The sequence below is a fragment of the Juglans microcarpa x Juglans regia genome, chromosome 2D (assembly GCF_004785595.1).
Source record: "Juglans microcarpa x Juglans regia isolate MS1-56 chromosome 2D, Jm3101_v1.0, whole genome shotgun sequence".
NCBI lineage: Eukaryota > Viridiplantae > Streptophyta > Magnoliopsida > Fagales > Juglandaceae > Juglans > Juglans microcarpa x Juglans regia.
This window is the reverse complement of record NC_054596.1, coordinates 5,615,520-5,631,197: the sequence shown is the minus strand read 5'-3', so window position 1 is coordinate 5,631,197 and position 15,678 is coordinate 5,615,520. Positions and strand designations below refer to the sequence as shown.

The 15,678-nt window shown below is 38.2% G+C and overlaps 2 protein-coding genes across 2 annotated transcripts; one reads left to right on the top strand and one right to left on the bottom strand.

The window, feature by feature from the left end:
• Window positions 1-349: 349 nt before the first annotated feature.
• On the top strand, window positions 350-3,987 carry LOC121248837 (GDP-L-galactose phosphorylase 1-like). The gene is made up of 5 exons (XM_041147427.1): window positions 350-719; window positions 1,344-1,768; window positions 1,872-2,057; window positions 2,160-2,420; window positions 3,351-3,987. The coding sequence occupies exons 1-5, from the start codon at window positions 608-610 to the stop codon at window positions 3,678-3,680; spliced, it is 1,314 nt and encodes a 437-aa protein (XP_041003361.1). The 5' UTR covers window positions 350-607; the 3' UTR covers window positions 3,681-3,987.
• Window positions 3,988-9,974: 5,987 nt separating this feature from the next.
• Window positions 9,975-10,837, bottom strand: LOC121248836 (probable calcium-binding protein CML23). The gene has a single exon (XM_041147426.1). It carries the CDS (start codon window positions 10,764-10,766, stop codon window positions 10,287-10,289), a length of 480 nt encoding a protein of 159 aa, XP_041003360.1. The 5' UTR covers window positions 10,767-10,837; the 3' UTR covers window positions 9,975-10,286.
• Between the last annotated feature and the right edge of the window lie 4,841 nt (window positions 10,838-15,678).

Below are 15,678 nucleotides of genomic sequence, written 5' to 3'. Positions count from 1 at the left end.
GAGAAAAAAAAAAAAAAAAAGATTGAAAAATGAACGGACGAGACGATTGAGGTAAAAAAAAAAAAAAAAGTTAATATCGTCTGTTCAATAACTAAGACAGACATGATTATTTCAGTTGATATAACTAAAAAAATAGAATAAGGAATCCATGAAAAACTGGAGAAAACGTACGTACGTAGAGTATATAAAACCACCTCTTGCATGAATAGCATATATACACGTGGAAAAAAAAAAAAAAACATCGAAGGACGTAACTAAACATGCATTGGGTTATACTGGGGCTTAAAGTAGAAAGCCTTTTTTGAGGAAGGTATGTAATTGAATGAGAGGTTCACAGAGCGAAGCGAACCGCACCGGCACGAACAACATTTAAAAGAAGAGAAGCAGAGAAACTAATGGAAACCTGCCGTGAGAAAATAGCAAAGAGGTTGTTGCGCCCAGCCGACTCTTTCTTGGGAAAAAGAAGAAAAGAAAGGAAAGAAACGTATCCACCAGTCCCGTCACTTCCACCACCTTAAAAATCAAACCAAAGAAGGAGAAGAAGAAGAACAACATCTCGTAGCAGTACAACCACCATTCTTTTAAGGCGGTGGCGGGTTCAAGATCGATGCTGAAGATCAAAAGGGTTCCGACCGTTGTTTCGAATTACCAGGAGGACAATATTTCGCAGAGCGCCTCGGGGTGCGGCCGGAATTGCCTGGGAAAGTGCTGCTTACCTGGTACGCTTGTGTAATTTCCCAATTTTTTAGTAAATAATTGTTTGTGGAAATAAATAAACTTGTGGGTTTAGTTATTTTTGTGTGTTTTTCTTATTCCTTCAATGTGGATTTTGTTCCGGTCTAAGAAAATTCTAATTAGAGGAATAGAAAACCTCCGGTGCAAAAAGATTTATTTTTTAGTTGAATTTAAAGATAGTTTTGATGATATTGATATCGTTCTCTCTCTCTCTCTCTTTTTTTCCCTTCAACTTCTGAGGAAAATCATCTAGGTGTATTAACATTAAGAAAATTGAATCTTTCTCTGTATTCTTTTCATTCATTTCTTGGATCGTACTCGAAAGGTTATTTCAATTGAAGCCCAAACAACTCGTATCTAGGCGCGGTCTTCAGTAACCACTTGATAAAAAAAAAACCTAAATATCAATGGTTGAAGACTTGATTGATTACATGTTCTCTTTACTTTCTTGGCTTTTCTTTGCAACCAAGGAGAACATACTGAAAATCATTGCTAAGGAATTTTTCCCAACTAATATTTCTGTTGAAACAAGCATAGCCCATCTTTAGTTTTAATTAAGTTTTTTCTCAACATTTTGTTTGTGTATTTTAATTGATTTGTTGATTCAGTTTCAAGACTTTCGCTATATGCATTCAAGATACAAACAGAGGATCCTATTAAAGATGGCAATGTTAACTCGTCTGAGGAACAACCTCCAATATCTTTCCTCCACAATTTGTTGCTTGGACAGTGGGAGGATCGAATGAGCCGAGGCCTTTTTCGCTATGACGTAACTACCTGTGAGACAAAGATTCTCCATTGCAAATACGGATTCATTGCCCAGCTGAATGAAGGACGCCACCAGAAGAAACGACCCACTGAGTTTAGGGTTGACCAGGTTCTTCATCCTTTTGATGACAAGAAATTCAATTTCACCAAAGTTGGCCAAGAAGAAGTGCTTTTCAGGTTTGAACCAAACAATGACAAGAGCTACTTCTGCCCCAGCTCAGAAGTAGCTTCAGATTTGCAGTCCCCTAGTGTTGTTGTCATCAATGTAAGCATACTAAGTATTAGTACCGCACGATTTTCTCTATTGAGCTTATGTCTCTGTAGGACGTGAGATTTTGCTTAAGGTGGAATTGGATTTTGATTATCAGGTGAGCCCAATTGAGTATGGACATGTTCTTCTTATACCCCGTGTTCTCAACTGCTTATCACAAAGGATTGATCCTGAAAGCTTATTGCTTGCTCTTCATCTGGCTAAAGAAGCTGCAGATCCCTTCTTCAGAGTGGGTTACAACAGTTTGGGTGCTTTTGCTACTATTAACCACCTGCACTTCCAAGTATCTTTTCTTATCCTATTGGCCTATATAGATTTAATGCTGATATATTAAGTTGATCTAAAATCTCAACTTCTGGTTTTTGATTGTTTAATTTCTACACAGGCGTACTACTTGGCAGTGCCCTTCCCGGTTGAGAAAGCTCCAAGTCAAAGGATACTTGCTAAGAAGGGGCTGCATAACAAAGGAGTGATTGTTTCGCAGCTCTCGTGTTATCCAGTGCGAGGTCTTGTTTTTGAGGGTGGAAATACGATTAGGGATTTGTCTGATGTAGTAGCTAGTTCTTGCATTTGCTTGCAGAACAACAACATCCCTTTCAACATTCTCATCTCTGATTGTGGGAAAAGAATCTTTCTCTTCCCTCAGGTATTGTTCCTCCTTATAACTGCATTTTCTGACATGGTATCTTCTTGGTGGCTTGGTGGGTTTCTTAAGCATATAGTCACTTTAACAGATAAAAAGGAAAGAGTGTAAATCTTACAGTTAGAGTCTAGAGTAGCTCCATCTATTGAAACGACAATTTGTGACTGAATAAAAGAATTCAGCGGTATCTAGCTAGGTAATAGATGAAAATTCCTGCACTTTTGTCCGCTATAGTTTGAGGGTTATATTTTTATATATATATAATATGTTAATTTATGGAAGTGCAGAGATTTACATGGTCTTGGTCGTATTCTACTTCATCACAAGGGAGGACATATTATGCTTTCTGCCTTTGTTGTTTCCATCATGCGGGAGAATATATTAATAGGACAGAACCATTAGATTCTTAACCTCTTCTCTGTGTCGATAAACTACGTCCATCCTTATGGGGCCTGTGACCAAGGCTACATGCCCTAGTTGATCATGTTGCCACAAAAGTGTTGGCGGTAGTGTTGGCAATTGGCAATAATTTCACGTCTAATTGCAGCTGTGTGTAGGACAGGCTGTAGGACGTCTTTCTGAAGTCTCTTTCACCTAATTCAAACTCACTGTTCTGAATATCTTCCTTGAAGTAGCTTAGTTTTTGTATGTGGCAAGTTAGAACTCTGATGAGCTTAAGTAGACCCGTTTGGTGGATCTCTCACCCCATAAAAAGTTAATTTCTTCATTTACTCTAGCCTGTATTGGGTATTAATACCCGGGCAGAGGGTCAGGGCAGCCACCCTTGCAACTTAGGATACCTGGAAATGGGCATGGCGCACATAATGAGAGACACACACTGATTACCCTAGTGATAGTTTGCCAAGTACCTCCCGGTAATATTGTGCTTTTCTTTTGGTGGAAAGACTAATTTGGTTGCATCTTCTATGTCAGTGTTTCGCAGAGAAACAAGCACTTGGAGAAGTAAGCCAGGATATCTTAGATACTCAGGTAAACCCTGCCGTGTGGGAAATCAGCGGACACATAGTGCTGAAGCGAAGGAAGGATTTTGATGATGCATCCGAGGCATATGCATGGAGACTTCTTTCTGAGGTTTCTTTATCAGAAGACAGGTTCCAAGAGGTGAAGGCTTGTATACTTGAAGCAGCAGGCTTGCAGGAAGCAAATGTCGAGAATACCTTAAACAAGGAAGTATCTCTTTACAAGCCACCTGCTGGTCGAGCTGCCCCGCATTTACCTCGGGATTGTCTAGTCCATCAATGAAGCGGTGGCTGAGGATAAAGGTATTCTCTTTCGCAGGCTATTTGCAATGAAATGTTGCAGCAGCTTCGGATAGGAAGTAAGGAATCACCGTAATCTGCGATTGCAGTCGGATGGATGTCTACGAGTTTTTCATAGTTGGACAGTACTATTGCTACATGTTTTAGCACATATTCAAAAGGAAATTGTGTTGAATTCTTAAAATTTTGGGTTTTATAGCATTTTTTACAACTCTCAGATGTGTAGTGTCGTCTCCTGATCAGTGATCAGCAGCATAATAAATCTTCTTGTAACGATTTTTTGTTGCTAATCTCTACAAGATAGTAATTAATTACTTCATAAGTTTGTTTGTGTTTGAACATATTCTCGCTTGAGACCTTCTTGTAGAGGTTGAAGAAACTGAAGAAGAAGTTGAAAAAAATATCCCTGAAATCGTCTGACTGTTTTCTTTTATCTACCCCCTCTTTTCACGTGTCTCTAGGGAGTGGTGAGGATTAACCGTCTTTCCTTTGCATGTCTGACATCCTCTATTCTCTCCACTTTATTTTTTTTTCTTCCCGTTTGTTTCTTCTAGACACCCTCATTTCCCTTGTCTCCTTATTGTCTCTCATTCTTCTCTCTTTCTTTGTCTTCTAGTGATGGAATCTCCTTTCTTGGGCTGGGCTCTTCTGGGTCTAATATATTTTACCCATTCCAGTTGTCTGCGATTCTTAAAGGCGCCAACTGTTATTGCAAAAAATCGCATAATAGTCTAGAAGGGGAGAAATAGTCATTTTCGACCCGATATACTATTCGGGCGTCGATCGGTGTGGTTTGAAACCCCCAGCATGGTCCAGTGTGGCAATGTGTACGTCCATGACAGTAAATGAAAAATAAATACTGAAAATATAAAAGAGATGGAAATACACAGATTTACATGATTCGGCATAAAACCTACGTCCACGGGGGTTTTAAGGAGGGAGTATCCACTATGATAAGCTTGTTTTACAGTCTCTCATCATCTCTCCTTTCTCATTATATAATAGAGATCTTGAATATATTTGCTGGAGAAGATGTTCTCGCTGGAGCCCCTTTTCTAGGGGTTGAAGAAGCTGAAAAACAAGTCCAAGTCGAAGTCGAAAAAAATCCACCTGAAATCGTCTAGGCATTTCCTTTTATCTACCCTCTCTTTCCGTGTGCCCCTAGGGAGTGATGAAAATTGACTTTTTTTTTTACGTATCTGACATTCTCTCTTCTTTCAACTTTCTCTATTTTTCTTCCTGTCTCTTTCTCCTGACACCCTCATTTTTTTTTGTCTCATCTTTGTTTCTTATTTCTCTATTTGCCTTTGTCTTCTAACGATGAGATCTTCCCCTTGGGCAGGGCTCTTCTGGGCTTAGTATACTTTACCCATTCCAAAACTTTTCAAATTCAGTTAGTTTTGGTTTACAGTAATGACTAATACATTCTATAGGAACTTCGAAATGCTTATGCGGAATCGAGCAAGTGCTACAAATGTAAGGTTGCTCAAGAGATTGGATGAATAAAGCTACAGGACAAAGCATTCAAAATTGGTTCATCAAACTCGAGTTCGAGTTGATTATTTTATAGAATGGATCTATGAATATAAAATCACGATCGATTATTAAACGATATAACTCGTATAGCTTGTATCAACACAAATAACTTCTTCATATTTATTATTTTTAACTTTATAACGGGAACATTGTAAGTACTTAAAAATATAAGATGAATTCATACTCTAGTATTTTTAACTGGAATATGCATGTTACTTGAACAAACATTATAAATATAGTATATATGGCCAGATATGTAAATTATATTAACATATCTATTAACTCAAATTAAGTTTATTTTTAAAGTTTATAATGAAGTTATAATATATAATATAAAAATGTATTTTGTCAAAATTAAATCACTCCTTTTTTTTTTTTTTAAAAAAAAGGGGGAAAATATCCCCTCAATTTATTAAAAGCCATCGCTTAAGGCAGAAGAATACCAACGTTACAAAACCAACCAATAAACCGAAGAGCCTAAATCAATAAACCAACCAACAAATATCTATAGTCGAAAACTTTGCAATCCCGACTTATCCATCCGAACAATTCTCCTCAATAATCTAGGCAAATTCCAATCACCTTCATAGCAAATGGACCTCCCTTCCTCACCTTGTCTTGCAAGAAAATCTGCCGATTGGTTTCCTTCACAAAATTGATGACCCACCATGTAATTAACCCCGCCAAGCTCCTTAATTAAATCATCCCAAAAATCCCACAAGTACCAAATCGAACGACCCTTAATGAGCCAGTCCACCACCAATTTAGAATCACTCTCAATGATCACATTAAAAAAATTAAGTTATTTGCACAAAACCACATCTTTTCGAATGGCTCTTAACTCAGCTTCATTATTAGTACCATAACCAAAGTGAGCGGAGAAAGCCCCTTGGACCCTGCCAAAATTATCCCTTATCACTCCCCCACCTCTGCTACTCCCTGGATTTCCACGGCAATTCCCATCACAGTTTAATTTAAACCAGCCTGTAGGAGGTCATGTACAAGCCATCGAACGATGTTGATGGAACAATTTTTCTGGCAAAGGCACACCTAGGTTGCATAGGATTTGTTCATCATGTGAAGACAATGGACCAGATGCCGCCAAATCACCTGCAATTGTACGCGTCCAGTATTTCACCGACCACCAAACAAACTCAACTGAATCATGCACCCCTTCCTACACGTTATCAAGCAAGGGATTAGACCAAGCAAAATACCTTTGACAATGACCTCTTTGCACAACTAAACCAGACCGATACTCTCGCCCACCAAGACATCAAACGCAACTGAGGAATTCCCATCTCTATGCTAGCTTTTTCCCATACAAGACTTGCAAACTCACCTCCACTCAAAACGTGATCAATTGTTTCCATATTTCTAATTGCACAACAATCACAACACGAGGCCATCGATACACCCCTACTCTGCACCCTTTCATCCACCACTAGAGCTTGATATCAAGCTTTCCAAACACATACAGACACCATTTTCGGAAGCAACTTATTCCATATCCACTCATGCCACTGTAGTGGTTCCCTTCTTAGTCTAACCACTTCCCAAGCACTAGCTGAAGAGAAAGCACCATCCTTGGATGGTTTCCAAATAAAAGCATCAGGCCCTGCCTTTCCCACTGAGATACTCTGAATTATTTCAGCTGTGATCTCTGCTCCCACCAAGTGCACCAACTAATCATAATCCCAGGTATTATTGGACCAACAATCCTTCAGTTGCAACTTCTTATTTTCAATATCCTCCACACAGGTCGAAAGAGGACCTGATGCAAGCCATCTATCAAACCAAAATGAAGCATTTCCACCTCTCACCATAACCTGCATGTTCTCAATGACTGCAAGTAAAATCGAACAATTGATTTCCAGAACCTGGAATCCGATGAAGAGGTAAGAACATGATGACCGGACTTCAAATATTTAGCACAGAAGAAATCAGCCCACATATTATTCATCGACATAATCCTCCAAGCAAACTTCATGTGCAAAGATCTTTGAATTTCCAATAGATCCCTCAGTCCCATATTATTCATTGGTTTAAACTAGATAAAATGAAATTTATCTGTTGATAGGTAACCAACGAGAGATTAATAACCCAGAGTAAATTTATAGCCATACTCGAAAGGACATGGCGCAACAAAATCAATCGTCCCCCTTGTGATAGAATTTTAGCCTTCCATCCCGCTACCTTATTACAAATTTTAGGCACAAGAGGTTCCAAAATTCTTGCTATAAGCCTCCCCACAACAATCAGTACCCCCAAATAAGTCACTTGGAAACTTCCTTCTTTAATGCCCATCAGTCTCATCAAAGCACATTTATGGGAAGGATTAATATGCTTGGAAGGATAAAAAGTAGATTTTTATTTGTTAATACTCTGACCCGACCATCTTTGATAAAGTTCTAGTGTCTCAATGAGCCTCTTCACCGACTATCTACCACCATTCACAAAAATTAAAATATTATTTGTATATAGTAAATGGGAAATCAAAGGCGCACCAACCGGATGGAAAAATCTACCAATTCGGCCCTCTACAAAATTCCTTTTTAACAATCGCGTTAAGACTTCCTCCATTACAATAAATAAATAAGGAGATAACGGATCTCCTTACCATAAGCCCCAAGAAGGTTGAAAAAAACTTTTGAAGGTTCCATTCATCATTACTAAAAACCATGGAGACAGAACACACTCTCCAATTAATCTACAGAAATTAGAAGAAAAACCAAAAGCTTTGAAAACCACCAAAAGGAAACTCCAGTCCACCCGATCATACGCTTAGCCATATCAATTTTCACCATTACATTACCTCCAATGGATCTTTACTCAAAAGAATGCGCCATTTCTTGAGCAAGCCTGATATTCTAAAAAATACTATGCTTAGGAACAAAAGCACCTTGTTTAGGTGAAACCAACTAATGTAAAAATCCCGTCATCCACTTAAGAAGGATCTTCGAAAAAATCTTATAAGCAATCGAACAAAGACTAATAGGACAGAATTAGATAATAAATCACTCACGAACAGGCTTAATTAGATAATAAATACGCTATTTCTGAACATAAAATGTAAGTTAATGATAAATTTCGAACTCAACTCACGTTGGAATAAAAGTTATATATAAAAGAAACCAGTTTGATTATCCGCTACTCACCCAAACTCAACTCATTTTCGCTGCTTGATAACACATGCTGAACTTTTCAAGTAACTTTTTAACTTGCGCAAGTTAGTTAAGAGTCTGAACAGTGTCATGCAAAGGAAATGAAGGGAAGATGTGGAAAAAGAAAACTAGAGAGGCTGAATTAAAGATGAACGAACAAAATTACAGCTAACCAGTAGGCGTGGAATCAATGAAGTTGGTTCTCAACAAATTCTTAATAATATATATTACAACGTGGTGTACGTAAGAAGTACTGGGGCAGAGATCAGAGAGAGAGGAGCGTACGAGTTAACTGATCATCAGAATAGCAAGCATGTGGAGATAAAATCTCAACTGTCCATTGATTACATTGCCTCGTTAACCTAATAAGAAAGCTCCAGCTTTTAGTTGTCTATATTTATTAATATCAACTTATTTATGAACCCACCAACTAACCAGTACTTTAGCCTAGGAAAAATAATGAAAAAAATATAAAAAAAATAATGATAATTATAGATCAGATTAAAATCAAACACTTTATAAGTAGCATTCATGATTTGATCTCCCGATCGATCTCAATTACCTCTTATATAAATATTTATAATTAAAAAGATTAATAATCTTAATTTTAAATAGCTACAATTTATTTCAAATAAAATTACAAAGTAGTTTCCAGTATTTTTATACATACAGTAAAAAAGAAAAACTAAATACGGTCAAAGGACGCAATAATATTGAAATTAGTCTTGAAAGTTGCAAAAGAAATCAGATTTCCGGGAAAGAAAAAGTGGGGTGGCTGGGTTGCAGAAAGCAAACAAAATACTGGCTTATAAAACCGCGTTGAGCTCAGCATTGATGAAGAAGAGATCGTAAAAGCTGCGAATTATCAGGAGTAGTTGAGAATCCTTTTCTCGAGAGGAATCAAAGGCCTATTAAAGCAACTACTCCGCGTTGAGCTCAGCAAGTATGCTGCACTGACGTTTGACTGAACTAATGCCGCGTATACATCACCCCCACAAAACACTCCACATTATTCACGCCAGTACCAATAATGGCCCCTCGATCACAATATAATTACGACGTTGCATGCGAGAAAAGTAGAAACTTCTAATCCCACTAATGTTTTTTAAAGTCAAGGTCAGAGTTATTCGAATAGAAAAATCAGTGACCCGGAATAAAACAAATCCTTTCAGCAACGACAATATATATATAGAAAAATTCTATTCACCTTGTTACTATCTCACTTTTATTTTACTAAACAAGATGTGGGTATATTTATTATCATTAAATAATTATTTATTATATATTTTTTTATTATCTAATAATAATTAATGTATCACGTATTATTTAATATAATTAAAATAAGATAAAAGTGTAATTTATAATATTATTCATATATAATATATATATATATATATTGGACCACAACAAAAATAAAAAGTAAAAGTTCGAGACTTTGATGCAATTACCAAACTGCGAATTACCATTAATTCCACCGCCTCTTTTGCTGCTTCCGCTAGTTCTAGGTTAAAGTCAAAGTTATTGAACAGCTAGTTAGATAGCGAAAACAGTTGTGGAAATAATCAACACAAACCACAAAACATGAAATCAGCATTCACAGGATTTTCATCATGAAACCATTCTTCCTAAAGCGAAACATTAATCTGCAAATCAAACCTACTCCTAGTTCAATTCCCATTTTAGCTGCTTTCAGTACATGAACTTCCGTGACCAAATTACAGCTTGCGAGAATAGATGTGGAAATTACTGGAAACTACAACCAAGTCCGATTGATATTGATCTACGTCAAATATCTAATGTACCTTTAATCTATGGTTAACTTCTTTTTTTTCACTATTTTTCCATGTTCAATATAACGTACCGGTGGTTCTGATGAGACGACGACCAGCCTAACCTTTTTTCATCATGTTCTTGAACTCCTCGAAGTTCACATGGGCATCTCCATCGGTGTCGACGGCGCTGATCATCTTGGAACATTCTACCATCGTGCACTTCTCGCCAAGACGTTTCAGCACCGCGTGGAGCTCGCTGGCGGAGATTAGCCCGTTCTTGTCGAGGTCGTACATGTCGAACGCGTCGCGGAGCTCTTTGGTGGAACCTTGGGAGCCGTCAGATGAAGATCCGCCGAGGTGGAAGTCCGCGAACTCTTCGAGGTTGATGAAGCCGTCGCCATCCTTGTCGACCTCGGACATTATACGCTTGACCTCGTCCGACGAGGTTCTCGACCCGAGCGCATGGAGAATGTATTTCAGCTCGTCGCACGAGATCTTCCCGTCCCCGTTCTTGTCGAACTTGTTGAATATCATCTTGACCTCGTCCATGGAGCCCAGATTAGAACTCGAAGAACGGCTCGAGTTTCTCGAAGCCATTCTAGGAGAGAAAAAAACACGCACGCAGACGGAGAAAGATAACTTGCTACGGTGATCTTAACTCACACAAAAAGCGACAACGCGGTTTTAATTTGTATATAAGCTAGCGTGTGGACTGCGAAGGTTTGAGGAACAAGTAAGGAAGATATTTTTTTTTCGTACGGCACGGCAATGATCATATATGCCCGGGCTTGATCATGATCCATGACCTGATTTGGTGAAAGAAGTAATGGTCAACGCTTGGAGACCAATAAGATATTGACACATCCGAGATGTATGTAATACAAGGAGTTGTTGCTTGCACACAAGGCAATTATAGTTCGCATCAGAGTTGGAGTCTCAGCCAGATCATGAGATTCCTACCCGTTAGCGCGTTAAACTTAAAACTGTCGAGCAACGTCGTGATCCAACGCATTATTATATAAATATATATATATATATAATATGTTATATATATTAATAATTTATTTATACCGAATTGGGAATTAGGTAGCTTGTGATCAATGATCATCATCATGAGAAGTTCGTTGAATGGCTTGAAGCAAAAGTGAACATTGGAAAGGGACTTGAGTTACGCAAACGCGTGATCCAACTCGTTGGCACCAGTTCGAACCACCGAGTGCTCACTACCCAAACACTTCTATAAGGAAACAATTTTTGTCTATAAATCTTCCATATTGCTTCTAAAAAAAAACTTATATAAAGGAGTCGTCCTTGGGCTTGGCGGTTAGGGACAGTTGAGTGTATGTTGGCTGGAAAAGCGGTTAGTTTAGTTACGTGTCAACTTTTTTTGTAATACTCCGATCCGTACGTGCTTAAATGAGGTGGTCCTTTGAGATCAGCAAATGATAATTAAAGAAATTAAATAACATAATAATTAGTCATATATATATAATATATATTAATGTAATTAGCATGAACCACATAAATTCCTCTCTCCTGCCTTTTGTGGGGGTAAATTAAAAAGGTTAATGTGCCTTTCTTGTAACGTGGTTCGTTTAATATTTACTATTTTGATGCAGAAAGATTCTCTTCCAAAAGACAAAATCACAATGAAATTTAAAAAGAAAAGAAAATTGATTCCTTGCGTGGAAACATGTTATAATGTCATTCTTAGAAGGCATACATGCATCTCCGGACCAGAGAATTAATTAATGTTATATATATAATATGAAGTAAGAGATCACTTGTTATTTATCCCTTCGTTTCAGGGGATCATTTTCTCGCCTTTGAAGCAAGGGATCTAAAACTTAACCCATAATTATTTGAGACACAGACTTCCTTTATTTATTTATTTATTTTTGAATCATTCATAAAACTTTCATTCACTGTAACTTGTTACAAAGTTTGTTCTTTACAGTATATTTTTGTATAGAAATTGGTACTTCTTCCATCTAGACTTACTCCTAATCATTCAAGAGAGCAATTTTTGCCAAATTGTAAGCCACTTCATTGCTTTCCCTATGGCTAAACACCACCTTCCAGTTTCTGTGTTGATATCTCAGCTGCTTTATGTCTTCAACAATCTGATCACCCCATGAGTCCACCTCCTCATCTGACATTACAGCCTCTATCAACTCCTTTGCATCCCCTTCAAAAATCACATCCACTATGTCAGTCTCCATACAGAATACCATGGCTCTCCATAGAGCCATACCCTCTACTAAGAAAGGGTTTTGGAGATCCCTTCTTGAAGCATTCATTGTAGCCACCATCTCCCCCTGTCTATCTCTAATCATCACACCCATTTCCATCTTCAAGAGACCCTTATTCAGAGCTCCATCAAAGTTGACTTTAAAAGCAACACCAGTAGGGCACCTCCAGTAACATCTTCCTCTCCCCCCCCCCCCCCTTATTTATACCAGTTCTCTTTTTAGTTGCAGAATAAAAACCCTCAAGCCCCATGACAGTTGTTTGTACAACCTTAACTGACCCCTAAAACTTTTGCTCAAAAACATATTTCTTTCTTTTGTACCATAAACCCCTCATTATTACAACCACCCTTTTTATAATTTTTTTTTTATCTATGCACCTGCAAAAGTCCAACCACATCTATACAAAGTCATAGTCACCAGTAGGCCACTTACTGATAGGACTCAGTGTATCCCCCCATACATCAACAGCAGCAGGGCAAGACCACCTCACATGAGATACAGTTTCCTCATTCATTTTGTAGATTGGACACAGTGGATCTTTTACCTTTTTTTTCTTCTATAAATTTTTCCTTGTAGGCAATAAGTCATTAACTGCTCTCCACATAAAAAGCTTTGTAGCAACTAGCACATTTAGAGCAGAAGGTTCACCACCTATTTGCAACATCATTTGTTAGACCATATGGTAAGCACTTCTCACCGAGTACTTCCCATTCTTAATTTGGCCCCAAATAAGTTTATCTGTTATGCCCCCTTGACTGATGAGAATTGATCTTACAACCTCAGCTTCCTCCTTTGAAAAAATTGCATTAACTATATCCACCTTCCAGCATCTATTCACCTCATCAATTAAATCACACACTTTTGCCTCAGCTTGCAATATCGATATCGGAGACTGCACACAGTGAGTAGATTTAGTTGGTAGCCATTTTTGTGCTCAAATCTTTATATCATTTGCATTCCCCACCCTCCATAATGCCCATTCCCTTATCACCTCCATTGCTGACCATTTACTTCTCCAGATTAAAGAAGGAGATCTGTTAAGTGTTGCCTCAAGCACCTTCGAATGCTTATAGTATTTTTCCTTATAAATTTTAGCAACTAAGGATTGTGGATCTTTTAGTAGCCTCCACCCCTGTTTGGCAAGCATTGCTAAATCAAAACTTGTCAATGATCTGAAACCCATTCCTCCCTTCATTTTTGGTCTTCCCATTTCACTCCATTTTCTCCAATGAATACCATTCTCATTTTGACCTTGGCTCCACCAGAATCTTGAGAAGAGGCCTTCAATCTCAGTGCATAATCTTTTGGGCAAAAGGAAAACACCCATTGTGTATGTTGGTACAGTTTGTAATACGGCTTTGATCATTATTTTCTTCCCAACTTTTGAGAGAAAAATGATCTTCCAGTTTTGAATCTTCAACCATATCCTTTCTTTTATTCCTCAAAAAGCATTATACTTGGACCTCCCCACAAAGGCAGGTAGGCCCAGATATCTTTCATAGCTGTCACACATCACAACACCAGCTTCTTGGTTGACCCTCCTCCTTACATTACCACTTGTATTTTTGCTGAACATTATAGAAGTTTTTTCCTTGTTTAATGCTTGGCCAGAAGCAGATTCATAGAGTTGTAAAACTCCATAAATTCTCCTCCATTCCTCTACTTTTGACCTGCAAAGAAGCACACAGTCATCAACAAAAAGTAGGTGATTCACCCTCAAACCACCTCTACACATTACATTCCCCTTTATATCCCCCTGCCTTTCAGCTGTATGAAGCATTTGGCCGAGACCTTATGCACAAATGATGAAAAGGTAAGGGGACAAGGGGTCCCCTTGCCTTATTCCTCTAGTTGGCCTTATAGTTCTCCCAACCTTTCCATTTACCAACACAGAGAAATTGATTGTTTCCACACATTTCATGAGCAAGCCTGTTATCTTGACCCCAAACCCCAGTTTTGACAACATTGCCCTCATGAAAAGCCATTTAACTCTCTCATAAGCTTTTGACATGTCCAGCTTGACTGCCATACTCCCTTCACCACCCTTCTGCCTCGACTTCATTGAATATAAGATTTCATATGCCACCATTATGTTATCAGTTATTAATCTCCTCGGGATAAAAGCACTTTGGTTTTGGGAGATCACAACATATAGGGCTTTCTTTATTCTATTTGCTAGAACCTTTGCAATGAGTTTGTAAAGCACATTACACAGGCCAATTGACCTGAACTCCTTCACTGAGATAGGGTTTTTTACTTTGGGAATCAAAGCAATCAAGGTATGGTTTAACTCCATGCTTATCTCACCACCATTCAACACATTTAATACTACTTTACAGGTCTCATCTTTGATAGTTTTCCAATGGTTTTGGTAAAAACCGGCCCCAAAACCATCGGATCCAGGGGACTTCATGGGAGACATTTGCTTTAAAGTCATTTCCACTTCACCCACAGTAAAATCTCTCTCTAAGCCCCTCCTCATACTATCATCAATTTTGGGACTAGTATGTTGCACACAATTCACAATATCAACAGTGGAAGGATTCGATGTTGTATAAATCTTCCTGAAATAATTCCAGAAAGTACACTCCAACTCAAGCTCAACCTCCACCACCCTTCCTTCCTTATTCATAATGGATTTAATGGTATTTTTATTTTTTCTTTGACTTTCACAGGCAAGAAAAAATTGAGTATTCTTATCACCCTATGCTAGCCATTGTTTTTCGGTCCTTTGCTTCCATCTCAAGTCCTCCTGCTCCAGCAAGAAACCCAACTCTCCTTCCAACCTTTTTATCTCCCCCATTTTCTCTGGTTGTTCATAAGCTTTCAGAGTGTTTAACATTTCAGTTTTTTCCTTTATTGCCCCCTCTCTAACCCTTATATATCCCCTACACCATCTACTTAAGGCCCTTCTACATCCAGTTAGCAAATTCTGAATCTTTTTCAAAGGCCTCCTCTCATTCTTATCTTTTCCCAATTCATCCATTACAATTTTACTACACTCCTCCTCCATACCCCAGCTCATCTCATACTTGAAGTTTCTTCTCTATTGAAAACCCTCAACCATCCCTCCCAGTTAGAAACAAGGCTTGGGGTCAGAAACCTGTGTTCCAAGTACCTTTGCCATTCTCTCCATGAATCTGCTCATCCACCTTTGGTTTGCAACCCCACGATCAAGTCTTTTTTTTATGAGAGTATGGTCCTCATGCCCATTCGACTAAGTGAATTTATTTCCCAGCCAACCCATATCATATAGC

Coding starts and splice junctions, on each gene's coding strand:
- LOC121248837 (XM_041147427.1), top strand. CDS start 608: ATGCTGAAGATCAAAAGGGTTCCGACCGTTGTTTCGAATTACCAGGAG. Junction 720..1,343: donor GGGAAAGTGCTGCTTACCTG/GTACGCTTGTGT, acceptor TTGTTGATTCAG/TTTCAAGACTTTCGCTATAT. Junction 1,769..1,871: donor CTAGTGTTGTTGTCATCAAT/GTAAGCATACTA, acceptor TTTGATTATCAG/GTGAGCCCAATTGAGTATGG.
- LOC121248836 (XM_041147426.1), bottom strand. CDS start 10,766: ATGGCTTCGAGAAACTCGAGCCGTTCTTCGAGTTCTAATCTGGGCTCC.